At 34.7% G+C, this 15963-nt stretch overlaps 2 protein-coding genes across 3 annotated transcripts; one reads left to right on the top strand and one right to left on the bottom strand.

The window, feature by feature from the left end:
* Nucleotides 1-3456: 3456 nt before the first annotated feature.
* LOC130735693 (AMP deaminase-like) lies at nt 3457-6327 on the bottom strand. The gene is made up of 6 exons (XM_057587601.1): nt 6180-6327; nt 5962-6029; nt 5678-5801; nt 5073-5245; nt 4601-4808; nt 3457-4219 (listed from the first exon to the last, which is right to left on the bottom strand). The coding sequence occupies exons 3-6, from the start codon at nt 5730-5732 to the stop codon at nt 4185-4187; spliced, it is 471 nt and encodes a 156-aa protein (XP_057443584.1). The 5' UTR covers nt 5733-5801; nt 5962-6029; nt 6180-6327; the 3' UTR covers nt 3457-4184.
* Nucleotides 6328-10583: 4256 nt separating this feature from the next.
* On the top strand, nt 10584-14724 carry LOC130739703 (ACT domain-containing protein ACR4-like). 2 transcript variants are annotated; one of them, XM_057592080.1, is made up of 8 exons: nt 10584-11153; nt 11699-11783; nt 11909-11954; nt 12071-12185; nt 12295-12362; nt 12457-13047; nt 13196-13300; nt 14042-14724. In XM_057592080.1, exons 1-8 carry the CDS (start codon nt 11150-11152, stop codon nt 14381-14383), a joined length of 1356 nt encoding a protein of 451 aa, XP_057448063.1. In that variant the 5' UTR covers nt 10584-11149; the 3' UTR covers nt 14384-14724. The 2 variants fall into 2 exon arrangements, with proteins under 2 accessions (XP_057448063.1, XP_057448064.1); XM_057592081.1 differs by having other exon boundaries at nt 10584-10858.
* Nucleotides 14725-15963: the final 1239 nt, after the last annotated feature.

A 15963-nucleotide genomic window follows, 5' to 3' on the forward strand; every position in this document is an offset into this window, starting at 1 on the left:
TTTATCAATGCCAGGGAATCTTTGAAATGCGGAGGAATTTCCGTATAGACTTGATCAAGGTTCCAGTTTCCATTAACTATCAAGTCTGCCAGTTGGATATCAGTGTCTGCAATATTGACAAACAACACCTGTTCTGCCAGCTTTCCTCTCCCATTCCAGTCCGAGTACCAGAAAGAGGATGATCCATTGCCTAGTTTGTATCTAAATCCGTCCTGGAGTTGGTCACGAGCTTTAAGGATTCCTCGCCAAATCGGCGAGTCCGTTGGTTTAGCCTTTACCTGCAAAAAAGATTCACTGTGAATGTATTTGTGTTGCATGACACGCACCCACAACTTCTTTGGATGAGCTAGCATCGCCCAAGCCGCTTTGCCCATCAAGGCAGTATTTGATATCGTCATCTCCTTCATACCCAGTCCTCCCTGTTTCTTCTCCAAGGTTAAGGTGGACCAACTAGCTCTATGCCAACCACGAGTTCCCCCACCCTTCGCCCAAACAAAACCACGCATTGTCTGGTTCAACTTCTGGAGCACGTTCCTAGGAATCCAGAACACTTGCGTCATGTAGCTTGGAATTGAGGCCATCATTGAATTAGCCAAGCAAACCCGGTCTGCCATGTTAAGGAGGTTGGTCTTCCAAGAGGCCATCTTTCTATTGACATTCTCCAGCAGGAAGTTAAAATCACTGCTTTTCATCTTGCCCCCAGTCAAAGGAAAACCCAGGTACTTGCCTAGGTCCATAACAAGAACGGATGATACTCTAAACAAACAACTTGTTTTAAATTTAATAAATTATTATATTTTACTCAATTAAATGTATGATAGAGTTAGAATATTTCCTCATACACATGGACTATTGTTATTTAATCTTTTTCACTGTTCATTTTTATAGATCTTAGCAAAAATGAATGATATAGAATTAGTGCATACAAATAAAATCGATTAGTTAAAAAAATGGTATTATTTAGTATTATTCATTAAAAATTAGTAAAAATATTGATAATTTAAATAAAACTAGGCTTTTGGTGAATATTTTTAACATTTATTCCTTAATTACATATTGATTTAAGATACTATGTAATATTTTCCTTTCTTTCCTCTTATTCCTGCTCCATTTTCGATCGATTTAGGGATACTATTTTCCCTGGGAGAATGTTTTGTAATCATATATATGTTGATGTCTACATTCATATTTAAATATAAGAGAAAAGGAGAAAGAAAAGAAAAGTGATAGAAAAATAAATATAATTAACAAAAGATGAAGTGTATATATATTATATATTAAAGGTTTGAGAGTCTAAAAATAATGATCATATTCCATCATTCAGAATCTCAGTGTGGTATATATACCCTTCATTTTGGGACCATGTTTCTTGATTCTTTTCTTTTTTATATATAGAGATAGAGATGGTATGTACATAAAATCCCCTAAATCATATTTGAGGACGGGGTGGAGATCATACTACCCATCCCTACAAGAAATCCGAACAATTAAACTAAAAAAACATGACTGATCACGTACATATACAAACTACTTTAATTTTTTCCTTAACAAGTGATGATTAATGTATTATACTTAAAAAAATATTTAGAAATTTGCTCCTTTCTTAATTCTTACATAGTTTCGTTTATTATTTACTTTAAAAACTACTAGTAATTAAATTTCTAATTCAATCTTCCATGTTGATGATGACCCTTCATGTGTCCCTCCCAAGAGTCTCTTGAACTTTTTTTTCCTCTTTCTAATTTATGATTCCAAGAATAAAAAGTTCAAACAAAAAGTAAATACCTCAAGGCAGGTGTCGATAGGAGTTAGTTTCTCACTTCATTTCTTAACTATGAGGTTGTAAGGAGATTCGATAATTGTCCTTTAAAGTGGAGCACATATTGCGGTTATAAGTTTACCGTCTAATGTAAGCATCTAAAGTGAAAGAATTAGTCATTGTTGTCGGCTCGAAAGATTGTTTGTGCTAAAATAAAAGGAGATTATTATGGTCTATGTACAGTCACACGTGCTGGGGTCGTGACAGCCACGCCAGCTAGCAGTTGACCCACATGCTACGTGCTACTGTACCGCTCTCGAAAAGTTAAAACAAAAATTATTCTTTTCCCTTTTACCATACCAACAAAGTAGTAAAAATATAAATATAGAATAGGGGTCTAATCATGTGGACCGTTGACTACAATGTATAGGGTGCACCAAGTTCAATGAAAGGCACTGTTAAAAAACAGCTATTCTTACCTAACTAATCATAGTTGAAATGGATGACGGTTATGAATAAAGGTCGTTAGTCGTTATTGATAGGTTTTACTTACATACGGTGACACGTATCGTATGTTGATACGCATTCGTACTAGAGGAATTCAGAATTTATGTACTTTGCTACATTGGAAATGTATAATGTGAATCATTCTCTGATTGATGCAAAATTAAATAATTTATTTTTTTCATTTCACATCAATGAATTCAGTATATGTAGAATATGCTTTTCTACTGTGTAGAACCAATCATGATTGCATTCACTGTTTTCTTCACGTATGAAATGAGTAACTAATTCCTATTATTACACTAATTAACATGTGCTAGCAGATTTTCAATTGAAAACAAAGATATGTATTTTATTTTATTATTTTGGTTTATATAGTTTTCTGTCGAGTACGGGCTTTGCACAAATCTCAATTAAAACTTATAGTAGTAACTAGTAACTAGAGAAAATATTAAAATAAAATGGTAAACAAAGAAGGGGGAAATTAATGTCATGAAACATGCCTTTGTGACCTCGTCAAAGCTTTGCCCTGAGCTTCCATGTGTTTTTCACATGTATGGTTCAGAAAAAAAAGTACGTAGCTCAGTAACTTGTCTACTCTACACATCTAAGTCAACTGTCAAGTGTCATGTCGATCTAGTATTTTACATTGATCCTTCTCAAATCTCAATGACGAACGAAATCAGAAGATATTTAACTATCAATATCCACATATTTTTCATTTTTATCATATAAAAAGGATAAAATTTAAAGAATTGATTCTTGAATAAATTATTGTAATTGAGCAACAAGCAGAGTGGTTGAACAGATATGGAAGCAGAGTGGAACAATATTATCAAGTCAGAGAAAATTGAAGAGGATTGATACTCAAGTGGGCAAAAGTGGATACCATTGTCCAAAGCATTTGTGTGTTTTACATTACATTACTACCTACGAAATAAAGTCATTGAAATTTCATTCCCCCAAGAAAAAGAGGCTGATTAGGACACCACTTAGGTGGGTCTCCCTTGTACATGGGAACCAATTCACTTCTCAATTCCACTGTGCTGGTCAAATAACAGGAGACAAATCTGCCGTGACTTTGATAAGGCACACCCCCTGTAATGGTGGCTCCTGCATGCTGCCTAGCTATACATTAGCTAGTGAACATCTTTAATAGCGGTTTTATAATTAAAACCGCCGTAATTCGTCTCTCTATTACAGCGGTTTATTGTGGAACCGCTATAAAAAGTCTTTTTCTTTTATTCCTATATACCATCACCTACCATGCTAGTTCAGCCATAAAATCAACAATTTCTAAAGCATATCAACCACGTCCTTAACTTCACCTATCTCTAAATCATGAAATTACAAACTATTGTGTATTTTATTGTAAAGTACAGAATTGTAAAGTACAGAAAAAAGAAAGGGTAAAACTTACATGCAGTACCGCAGGTGCAGTACATGTTGTTGCCCAATCAGAATTTGACATATGGCTTTAATTTCTACAACTGTTGTCCCCGTTCAAATAACTTTGACGCCGTTAAGCAGAGAAAAAAAAATTCACCTTTCAAACCGCTTAAAGGAAAAGTTGTAGCCCCCTCCCCCTGGTCCTGCTCTTCAATCCTTTCTCGAACCTTCTCAAAACTTTGAATACAAATTCTGTTGCATTGATCAAGGTACCAGACACTGTTGCAGGTTTCTTTCCATCAATGACTGCAGCAAGTCCTTGAATTTTCAAGATTTACTTGTTTACAAAATTGAAAAGGTTGATGTCACAGCAAGCACAAGTGAAGTGACCATGGTTTCCCCTGTTGCGAAAGTGGATCTAGAATTCAGTACTCTTTAATTTCAACTTCATGTCAATCAACATTGAATTGAATGGGATCGCTCTCTTATTAACCGGTGGATTTGGGATCCCTCAAACTTGAGCGACCCAATCTCAAATATTGGATTTGTTCCTGCACTTTTTATCCTCTGCATGAATGGTGAAAAAATAATGGTCGATGATAAACAGAACGATAGTTAACAAAACGGAAAGGATAAGAGACACGAAACAATAGCTAACTCAGAGTTAACAGAAATAATCACGGTTGAGTTACTAGATCTAATGTGCAATTAAAGTAACCTAGGTGTCACATTTTTATTGGAGAACAGTACCAACCATACATATGGTACTGTATCTAAGTTTTTCCCAAAAGAAATATGGAATACAGAAAAGTAACTAACCCATAAGCAAGTTTTTAACTGTTGTTAGCAAGTTTTTAAAGGAAGGGGAATCTATGCATGACATGAGAGAGCCCGTTTGGAGCAATTTATTGGCATTCAAGAGAATAAGCTATATTTCCTAGTTCATACCAATAGGTGTAATTTTCAATCGAGCAAAAGTTTCATGCTCTGGCTCTTTCCTCAAAATGTCAGCTGCTATTGGGTCGGGCTGAACACCATGCAGATCACCAGAAACACTATGAGAACGGATCATACTTGAAGCAGTGATTGCCATATGCTCTCCATTAGTATTAACATGATTAGGTAAAGTCTCGTATGGATTTTTACCTTCAGCCCCCTGCATGCATTTCAAAATCAATCTTAAAAGGTAATTCAATTTGTTTACCTTAGTGAATATAGAACACTGCATCATATTAGCACAGCTAAAAAGTATTGAGAGAAAAGCTAGAGTGATTGCAAGCCCAGCAGGAGAGGGAAGGGCAAGGAGGAAAAAAAAGCAGAGAAACAAAGGCCAAGTTACTTATCATCTCAAAACTAAACTTTCTTCTTATATAGAAAATCAAACGAAAAGTAAACTTAATTGAACAAATGCATTGCTTACAACATCTCCATTCGAGTGCAGATATGTAGTATCTAAATTAGCGCTTTCTGATATAATATCTTCGTCATCTGATCCCTCTACGCTTTCAAAGGCACTAGCACTTGCAACAGGAGATTTGGGAGAAGTTGGTCTTAAAATATTCCTCATAAAGGAACCAGTATTCGTAGATTTTCCTGCGAGAAACATATCTTAGTCTAGAAAAAAAGTTGAGATTAACCCATATCTTAGTCTTCTATAACATCTTGTCATCTTCTTCTATCATGTTAACATCATAGAACATAACCAAAACAACAAAAAACAGAGCCAATAATAAAAATACACAAGAAAAAATAACAGAATCAATTCATTCCAACCCGTTTGAAATTGACTTCAATGTCTCTAATTACACTAAAAATGTGAAGTGAAAAACCCACACTCCTTAAGTGAGAAATCACAACTTGATACACATTCCAAGCTGCGGAAACAGATCAAAAAGAGATTAACACACAGCTGAACCAATTGAACACCAAAAATTTGCCAGATTATAGCTCAAGCTCAATACACAGTCACTGAGATAATCATTGAATCAACTCAATATCATCATAAAACCATGAGCACAACCGTACCTTCACGGAGCGTGTGCAGCCGCGGAAGCCCAGCCGGAATCCCCTCAACGTGCATCAGCCCGTTCCTCTTCTCCTCCCCATCCAGCCCGCCGTCGATCGTCGTAACATCCGGCAGCCGATCACTCTTTCACAAAATTAAAGGAATAAAATAACTAGAATTGACAATAGAACAACATTGTGCTTTCCATTAAAAGACAATAAGGAAGAACAAGTACAGCCCCCACTAGAGCATAACCCGGCTACCACAAGTAAACACCATACTATACTTTCAAACAAGCACATACCTATCTGTTCACCATTTAACATATTGGCAACCCTCTTAGCAACTATTTTATCGGTAAATTCGACCCATCTACACAATCACACAGAAAAACACAATGATCAAACTCAAAACTACTTTAGCCAACAATTTCAATCAGATATCAATCCAATTCCAATAACAACCTTCCAAATAAATTATAACAGGCTTAAATAAGAAACAAAGTAAACAAACAAACCTAACCTTCCACCACCGTGAGGGGCCAATGTGCAGGGGAGGAGGATGAAGAGGCGAGGCCTTCTCGCAAGGATGCGTTTGGAAGGCGTGGAGGAGAAATTGGAGTCGCTGGCCTTCCTCAGCGTTAACAGATCGAGGATAGAGAACCACTGACCTCAGTTCTGCGGCCAAGAACCTTGAGCCAAAGTGTTGGACGATGAAAAACAAGAGCGGCAGCGGCGCGCCAGGGACGGTGGCGGCACGATGGGGTGTAGGGGTTGAGAGAAGGAGCACAGCGGTTGAGAGAGACTGAGGTAGCACCATCGAGATAGAACGAAACTGATAAGGGTTTACGGGATTTGGGTAAAGTTATTGGGTTCTGCAATTTTACGAAATCAATTGATAAATATTAACAAATCGAAACACTAACATAAATCTTATCTGAGTCCAGTGGAAATTGGTTTTGAAATAGCCTAAGGTATCCGGGTTAGAATCTCATATGAAACAAATTTAAAATCCAAGATTTATTTTTTACTTATCTTTTAAAGCGCTTACTTAAACGAACCGCTGTAAAAGCCTATCAACCGCTCCGTGTTTTTGTTTTTACAGCGGTTGAGACCTGAACCGCTCTTAATAGGGAACAATTTTACAGCGGTTTATTTAAGAAAACGCTGTAATAGCCCATCATCCGCTCCGTGTTTGTGTTTTTACAGCGGCTGCCACCTGAACCGCTGTAAAAGCCCTTTTCTGGTGTAGTGTGTAATATTATTATTATAATTAAAGGAATACTATATCTATTACTCCTATATATATGAAAAGAGAAATAAATACTAATGATCATAACACACATGACAGGTTTCTGATCACACACATTTATGATCCTCAAATGGTCTTTGCTTTCAATGGCAAATGGTCAAGTGGGAATCGCTTAGATGAAACACCAGCATATGCTCGCATTAATTGCACCCACAACCTCTTCTGCACTACTCTGCACCAAACACAGACATGATTCATATATACCACAATGCTATTATGCTGTACCACTCACTCAACGTATCAGATTGTTATACTATCATTGTATTTGTACGTACGTCCTTAAACTTATTTTAATTAAACACAGTACACTTATGATCACCGTGAATATAATTCTAAAAATTAAATACATTGATTTCCTTCCTTTCTTTCTTCCATAATAAACTTTCAAGAGGTGCAATAAAGTACACATGGTTGTAGCAGATAAAGGTTGTGGGTGGTGCTACAAGAGGAAGAGGGGGTGAGGGAAAAGGTACATGTCACAGATGGGGCCACGTGATGATGGACATTCGGCCGGCACGCAAGCGCAAGACACGCATGTGTGCAACGCATCATAATATCACTTACTCACCAAGTCACTTTGCATTTCATTTTTCCCTCAAATCATGTGGTTACAATATTCTTAATTTAGTTTATAGTAGTATATAGGATTGTCTAAATCACCTTACACAAACTTTATTTAGAATTAGAGTAAATTAACCTAACTTTATCTATGTTTATTTAGACGCTTTATATTAGACACTTGTAGAACTAAGCGAGACCCTCGCAGAAATAGGGGGTCCTGCCCATGAAGACTTTAAGGGCGACTCAAATTGGTAAGCGTCGCGTGATCAAGATGGATGAACATTGGCTAGTACTCAAGGATCAGATAGCAACCGTCACAGGGTGAGTGAATTGATGTGAGGGTTGTTGGGAGTCCCAAACAGACCCATTAACTTAGTCCCTAGAGTTTCCATGTACCCTTATAAAAGGGAACATTTGTACCTTAAAAAAAAGACTTTTGACATTTATGACATAGGCGGTTAGACTATTACAAAGTATTATTTCCGCTAGAATTTTGGGTCTATCACTGTCACTATTGTTTCTAATCGGAACACCTATATATCACTAATATATACATGAAGAAAAATGCTAGCAACATTTTTTTTAACATTTTTTATTAATAATTAGTTCATAGTTTTTTTTAATATGCACAAAAATTATTAAATAATAAGTAGTCGACTTGTTTTATATAAATATATACAGTATATAATTATAAAATTTGCATGAAATAAAATAAAGAGAAAGAATAAGAGATGGTTATAACAAATTAATAGGGACACTTTAAGAATTAAATATGTGTAATTAGACAGGAAGTCTCATGCACACCCTTAACTCCCACAAGAAAGGTGGTGGTCTTGTGGCTCTGAAGATTGATCTTGAGAAGACTTATGATCGGCGATTTCCTTCGAGCAATCTTGTATGACTTTGGATTCCATCCATCCATTATTGATTTGATTATGCGAGGCGTCCAAAGAAGAAAATCTCTGATCATAAGTCTATTAATAAGTATGGAAATGGAAGCAGACTTTGGGTTCCCTCCATTTCCATTCTTTGGAACGGTTCCAAGCTTCCTCAGTTTTCACCTCAACGGGCCTTCAGGTAGGGTGGACCACTCTCTCCTTATCTTTTTTTATTATGCATGGATCGGCTTGCCCTTCAGATCCAACGATCAGTAGATGAGGGCGCCTGGAATCCCATCAGAATATCAAAAGGTGGTGTTGGTATTATTAATTTATTACTATAATTATAGTATTTTAATTTCTTATTAATATAAGTATACTATTTATCTTTCAAAAATTCTAATTATTATTATTATTATTAGTATGAAGAAGTAATTTTTTTTTTGATATTAGTATGAAGAAGTAATTTATTTTTCAAGTATAACTCATAGTAGTATTATTACTTTATTGATGATATTTTGAATTTTTAAACTGCAAAGATAGGGGCATGGTGGATATTTTACACTAATTCATTGCTAAAACTCATGTGTGTGCCAACACACATGAGCAACCATTTTTTAACTACAGAGATTTTTTTGTTTTTTGTTTCTTTAGCAAAGGCGTGATCAATTAGGATTACATTGAAACAAGGGTTATGATATATACACACCTCTTCACTCTTTTTCCACCTTCTCTCTCATTTATTTATCTTTTCTCTATCAATCAAATCACATATCACATCTTTACTTTCTCTCTCCTTTCTCCATATCTCTCTCTTCCTCCACCTCTCCACACCTCAAAAATGAGGTGTGAAGAAATAATTACTCTTGAAACAATTATGAAATTCCACAATGATTTTTAAGGTTTCAGGGAGTGATGGTGAAAAGGCACATTCGTTGGTGCTAGTGTGCTACTGCTACGATGATCAATGCACCAGTATATCTATCATTAATTGATTCACTCCTTAAACCTTGGAGGTAACAAGGTCCAACTATTAACTACCAGTATATTCACCGTCATCAATGCTACCATAAAATGTCTTTAAAAAATTTCTTTTTATTAATTAAATGAAATTTCACATTCATCTTATTAAATAACAATCCCATATATGTTTGATTGCAGTTCTAATTTTCAGTTTTTAAAACAGTTTTCAGAAACAATTCTTAAAAACAGTTTTCAGAAGAAGAAAACAGTTTGAATAACAAGTTTTCAAACATTTAGAAAACTGATATCTGAAAACTAAAAACTGAAATTGAAAACATCTTTTAGCTGTTTTAGTTTTTTAGTTTTAAAAACTGAAAATGAGAATTGTTTTCAAAAACTGTTTTTGAAAACAAGTCTTACTAAACAGGTTTTCAGTTTTTAAAAACTGAAAACTGTTATGAAAATAGTTAACAATTACAATAAATATTTTTTTTTAATTTCAAAAAAAAAATTATTATTATTTTTGGTCATGAAGTAAACAGAATTTATTTACTATCCATTAACGGTGTAAAGAATTTTTTTGGTAACAAAGAAATTTCTAAATACAATTAGTCACACCTTCCAATTTTTTATTTTAATTCAATAAGAGATCATAAAACTTAATTAAATATTAATGTAATCCTTACAGGATTTGATTCTTTAAAAATATATTTTTTCGGCATATTTTCCATTTTAATAATTAAAGATACTTGTAAAAAACTAAAAATATTATAAATAGAAGATAATTACTAACAAAATGTAACATTTATTGAAGTTTGAACTTATCATCATTTTTTTAGGGGAACTTATCATCATTTTTTTTTCTCAAGTATTTCACAGTCAACTCTCATGAGACTAATCATTTGAGACTCTCGGATCATATTAATTGAGTAGATTCTCCCAATAAATATTTCCCGGTACAAACCATCCATAAATTGAATATTAGACTAGATGCTTAAGGAGCTAACTATTGCAGTAAGAAACTTATCATCATATATGGAATATTACAATATGGATAATATTCAATATATTATATTGTAATATCCATATTATCATATATTTAATATTACAATATGGATAAATATTTCCTAATTTTTAAATCAATATTTTTTAGGGTATCAAATTCTTTTCCACCCATGTGGTTCATTACACCCTCCTGCTCACTTTAACACCCCTCACATGTACCACACCCCTCCCATTCCACCGCAAAACCATTCTCACTAACATGCGTCGTCGGTTCTCTCATTGAAGTAGTAACATAACATTCATTCGGTTTCTGAACAGTAGTAACAGAAACAGGAAACAAATCAAAGAAAATAAGCAAAAAAATGGAATAACATAAAGAGAGAGAAAGAAAGAAAGAGAGAAGACAGTGACATAGAAAGAGAAAGAGAACCTGCAGTTTTTTGAGTACTTTTTCAAGTTGCAGGTTTTGGAGCATCGTGTCGGGTTGGTTCTGATTTTCTTTTATTTTTTTTCCCTTTTTTCTCTTTTTCATTTTTGTTCATTTTATCAACAAAATTTATAATTTGTTATTGTTGATTACTTTATTTAGCACTATTTTAGAGAGAAGATCAAAAGTGTCTATGTGAGATCCTTGTGGGGTGTTTAAAGTTTAAATTTTTTAATATACCCACATGTTTTTCTGTATATATATATATCCACTGTTGCTTTGAATTGAAACCACCACAAAGCTTCTTCCTTTGAGAGACCAGAACAAGAATTACTCAGAAAACTGTAATGGGTATGTGTTGTTTCTTCCAAATTTGTTTCCTTTTTGGTTTTTTTCATCTGGGTTTTGTGAATTTGTGTATGTTGTTGTTTGCTTCTTGGGTTATGGTCACAATTGGGTTCTGGGTTTTCAAGTCTTTTGATTTGGTGTCTTCTTCTTGTGTTGACTCTCTTTGCCTGTTCCTGTGGCCCTCACTCTCTTCTGGCTTGTTGGGGTTTCATTGGACTAATGGGTTCTGTTCTGTGATTCCTTCTTTTTAGAATATTAGTAACATTTAACAGCTAAGCACTTTTTTTGGGTCCTGGCTTTTCTTCATTACTTGGTTATTCTTCATCTCTTTACTATTGGCCACTATCTTTCACCCACCTCACTTTGTCCCCTCTCACAAGAGCTTCCCAAAGAGGGTTTTTTCTCCATCATTATCCCCTTTTTTCTTACTATCTATATCTATATATATATATATATATATTTATTGAGTTTCACAAGTTGTTATGTGAGTTCTGTTTGTTTCTGTTTCCATGTTCTATCTTGTGATTGGTTTGTTTTCTCTGTTGTAGCTTTTATTTCAGAGGTTAACATGAGCTTCTCTAGCTATATGGATGATGAATATGAGAAACTCTTCAGGAGAATGAACCCTCCCAGGTACTACTAAATTTCACTTCTTATTTGATGTAAGAAAGCAATTTTCTTTTTCCCTTTTGAGAGAAAAGAAGATTTGAATGATTCTATCCTTACTTATTGGTCCACTTGCTATCTTGTCTTGTCAGGGTTGTAATTGATAATGATGCCTTGAAAAATGCCACTGTCATACGGGTATGCCTATTTCCTCTTGTTCTTGTTCTTCCTTTTGTGGACTGCAATTACTCCTTTTGTGATTGATGAAAAGCTTTTCCATGTCTTAATGTTACTAAGTCAAATTGTTTTTGCAGGTTGATAGTGCAAACAAACATGGAATACTTCTCGAAGTTGTTCAAATCCTCACTGATTTAAACCTTATCATCACTAAGGCTTACATATCTTCTGATGGTGGATGGTTTATGGATGGTAATTTAATTCTTCAATATAGACTAATTTCTATCACATTTTCTATTAAACTTTACATTGATATAAATTTTGGGGGGTGAAGTTGAATAATTTTGTTCTTGTCTTTCAGTTTTTAATGTCACTGGCCAAGATGGAAACAAGGTTACAGATGAAGCCATTTTGGATTACATTCATAAGGTGTGTGTCTCATTTGGGATTCTAAAACTTCTTCTCTTTAATTCAATGTACTACTAGTGATTATACCTGTGTTTGATGCTGTTTATGTTTCTAGGCTCTTGGTCCTGAATCTTGTGTTACATCTCCCGTGAGATCTGTTGGGGTTAAGCAAACATTAGACCACACTGCAATAGAGCTTATGGGAACTGATAGGCCAGGGCTGCTTTCAGAAGTGAGTGCTGTTCTCACCAACCTCAAGTGTAACATAGTGAATGCAGAGGTGTGGACTCACAACACCCGTGCAGCTGCTGTGATGCACGTGAGTGACGAAGAAACCGGATCCGCGATAACTGACCCGGAGAGGCTTTCTCTAATCAAGGAGCTTCTGAGTAATGTGCTTGGTGGTGGGAATAAGTGGAGGGGAGCCAAGACGGTTGTGGCTGATGAAGTCACACACACTGAGAGAAGGCTTCACCAGATGATGTTTGCTGATAGAGATTATGAACGTGTTGATGATGATGACTTTGATGAGAAGCAAAGACCAAATGTGACTGTGGTGAACTGGTCTGACAAGGATTATTCTGTGGTTACCATCATATCCAAGGATAGGCCAAAGCTTCTCTTTGACACCGTTTGTACTTTGACAGACATGCAGTATGTGGTTTTTCATGCTAATATTGATGCTGAGGGGCCACAAGCATATCAGGTATAACATTTTTCCACTTTGTTCTGCACACATACATGGACACAGATGGGATATTCCTTTATTTTGTTGCTTGGTCTAAGGTTTATGGTCTGTTTGTCTTTTTAAGAACATTGGCTAAATGTTTTATGGTTGTATATGTACTGTGTAGGAATATTACATAAGGCATATTGACGGGTCCCCTGTAAAATCAGATGCAGAGAGACAAAGAGTGATTCAATGTCTTGAGGCTGCAATTGAGAGAAGAGTTTCTGAGGTGAGGGACTTTATGTTATCTATGATTTCCTGCTTTAGTTTGCTCAGAATTGGAAACCTGCATATGGAACTCATCCAGCCACGTTTTTCATTGTTACCCTTGTTAAATATTATTTTTCAAAGCTGTGATTTATTTTTATTCTTCATTGAAAATTAGGTTGACCATGACCCTTTGTATTTGATATCATGTGAACAACACCTTGTAATGGTCGTCCAAGATTAGTTGAATTGCAAATGAAGGAACTTTGACTCCAATTGTCATGCCCCACTACCAAGTTGATTTTCTCATTGAAGACCGAAATAGACTTATTCAACCTGATAGTATCTTTTTCTTTTTGTTAATAGTTAGTCTATTTTGAAGACAAGCCACAATTTTGTTGGCTTGTCTAAAACTAAACCATATTTTAAGTGAACAACAACCCTTCTTTGTGTATCTAATTGTTTTATATCTCATTATTGTACTTTTTCTCTTCAATTCTGCTAAACCATATTTTAGTTAACAGAGAGTAACCCTTTCTTTCTATAGATTGTATTTTATATCATTGGTTAGTGTCCTTTGCTCCTAAATTCTGCTAAACTTATATTATTTTTAGTCAACAAATCTTGTGCAAGTTAAATAGTCTTTTCTTATTTGTATGCCAGTTAGGTATTTTTGGTTTATCTCTTTATCAACTACCCCTTTTGATTAGTCTCCTTCTAATTCTTAAGATTATTAACTTGACTTTGCTATTTCTTGATTCAGGGTTTGAAGCTAGAACTCTGCACCACTGACAGAGTGGGACTACTATCTAATGTCACACGCATCTTCAGAGAGAACAGCTTAACAGTTACAAGAGCAGAAGTAACCACCAAAGGAGACAAAGCTGTGAACACCTTCTATGTTAGTGGTGCTTCTGGTTACCTTGTGGATTCCAAGACCATAGAATCTATTCGGCAAGCAATTGGAAACACTATACTTAAAGTAAAGGGTACCCCTGATGAGTTGAAATCTACCCACCAGGATTCTCCTACCAGATCTCTCTTTAGTGGCCTTTTCAAGTCCAGATCTTTTGTGAACTTTGGCTTGGTTAAGTCTTATTCTTGAACCTGGAGAAAGCAATTATATGTGAGTGATAATGAGATCTCCTATCTTGTACAGTGAAAATGCTCAAGATGCAAAAAAGCTTACTAGGTGAAGTGTGACTTTAGTTTAGGGTGTAGAAATACCAAGCATATCTTAGGCTTAAACTTAGGATTAGTGTTTGGTTTGTAAATTCTTAACCCCTCCCCTGCTTTAGCTTAGTTTGTGATGGATCAAATCCAATCGCTAGTTGGAGTGATGAAAGCAAAGAGAACCTCAATTGTGTAAACCTTGAAACATAGTTTCAAGGATCATCATTTGTACATAATTTAATTTAATTTCCAGCAGCAGTTATATTTTGCTTATCTTCCTTGTCTTTTACTTATCTTGACAATTCTGCTTGCTAATTCTGGCATTTGGCATCGTCAACTCATTCATGATTCTGTCGGAACAATCATGTTTAGCTCCTTTAAACTTGGACTTCAGTTTAGAGAAAAATTAGAATCAACACTTTTGTTTAATTTGCATATCCCCCATCATTAGTGAGCAGAATATTCAATTTTCTTATTTGTTCTAAATTTGCATATCCCCCATCAATATCAATGAATTATTTGTTTAACTAATAGACTCTCTTGAGCAATGAGAAAAATGTAGATGTTTCCAATTAAATCAAATCGTCTTCCTTATTGTTATACCGAACAAAAATAAAATTATTATAGATTCAGTCGGTAGTTCTTAAAAATAAGATTCATCCGCTCCCGCTTTATCAGACAAATTTATTTTTTGAGTTCTTAGATTAAAAAATTATATGTTGTTTCATATTTATCAACTTTTCTATATATATATATATATATATGAAAAATTGTGTAAAAATTTTTATCCGTTGTGGTAAATTGCTTAAATGTTATGTTTTTTTTATAGGCAAAAAGAATTATATTGAAATGAAGTACAAGGGGTACTTAAACCTAATACAAATAGAAAGAGAGAGAAAAAGAAAGCTAATCGTAACATCATTTACAATGACAATGATCCAACTACTACTAAAACTACCCCATCTCAAAGGAAAAAATACTTTAAAAGAGATGCCTCATTAAAACCTTATTAGAAAAAATCCTATTGGGAAAATTAATTTATTGAAGAAGATGCTCTTGCTTATCAATAAACGTGAATACAAGTATACATTAAAAATCATTATCTTATTCACCTTTTGGTCCCATTTGCTGTATCGGATTTGGTCTGACGGTAATCTTGGGAATGATATCACACCCCTTGGAAAAAAATCATGAAAATGGACATGACATGGGAAATTTGTATGAAAGACGCCTTCTGTTGCGTCAGAATTGAGAGAGCTTCTTCTCAATTGAAAAAGCTAATGATGCATTCCATGTAAGAAAAACCTATATTTTTTTGATTAATAATTATACAAAGAGAAATGAAATAAAAAACAAACTAATATTTTAAATAATTGTTTTATAGAAGAAAAAGTGGTCGCAATCGAGATATTGCGTATATCTTTTTGGGTGTTTCTTTTCCATATGCCTTGTACCATGGACCAAGCTATATCTTCTTTCCATGTCTTATTATTGGACAAGGCAACTTGTTGT

This window comes from Lotus japonicus, chromosome 2 (assembly GCF_012489685.1).
Source record: "Lotus japonicus ecotype B-129 chromosome 2, LjGifu_v1.2".
In the NCBI taxonomy this organism is placed as follows: domain Eukaryota; kingdom Viridiplantae; phylum Streptophyta; class Magnoliopsida; order Fabales; family Fabaceae; genus Lotus; species Lotus japonicus.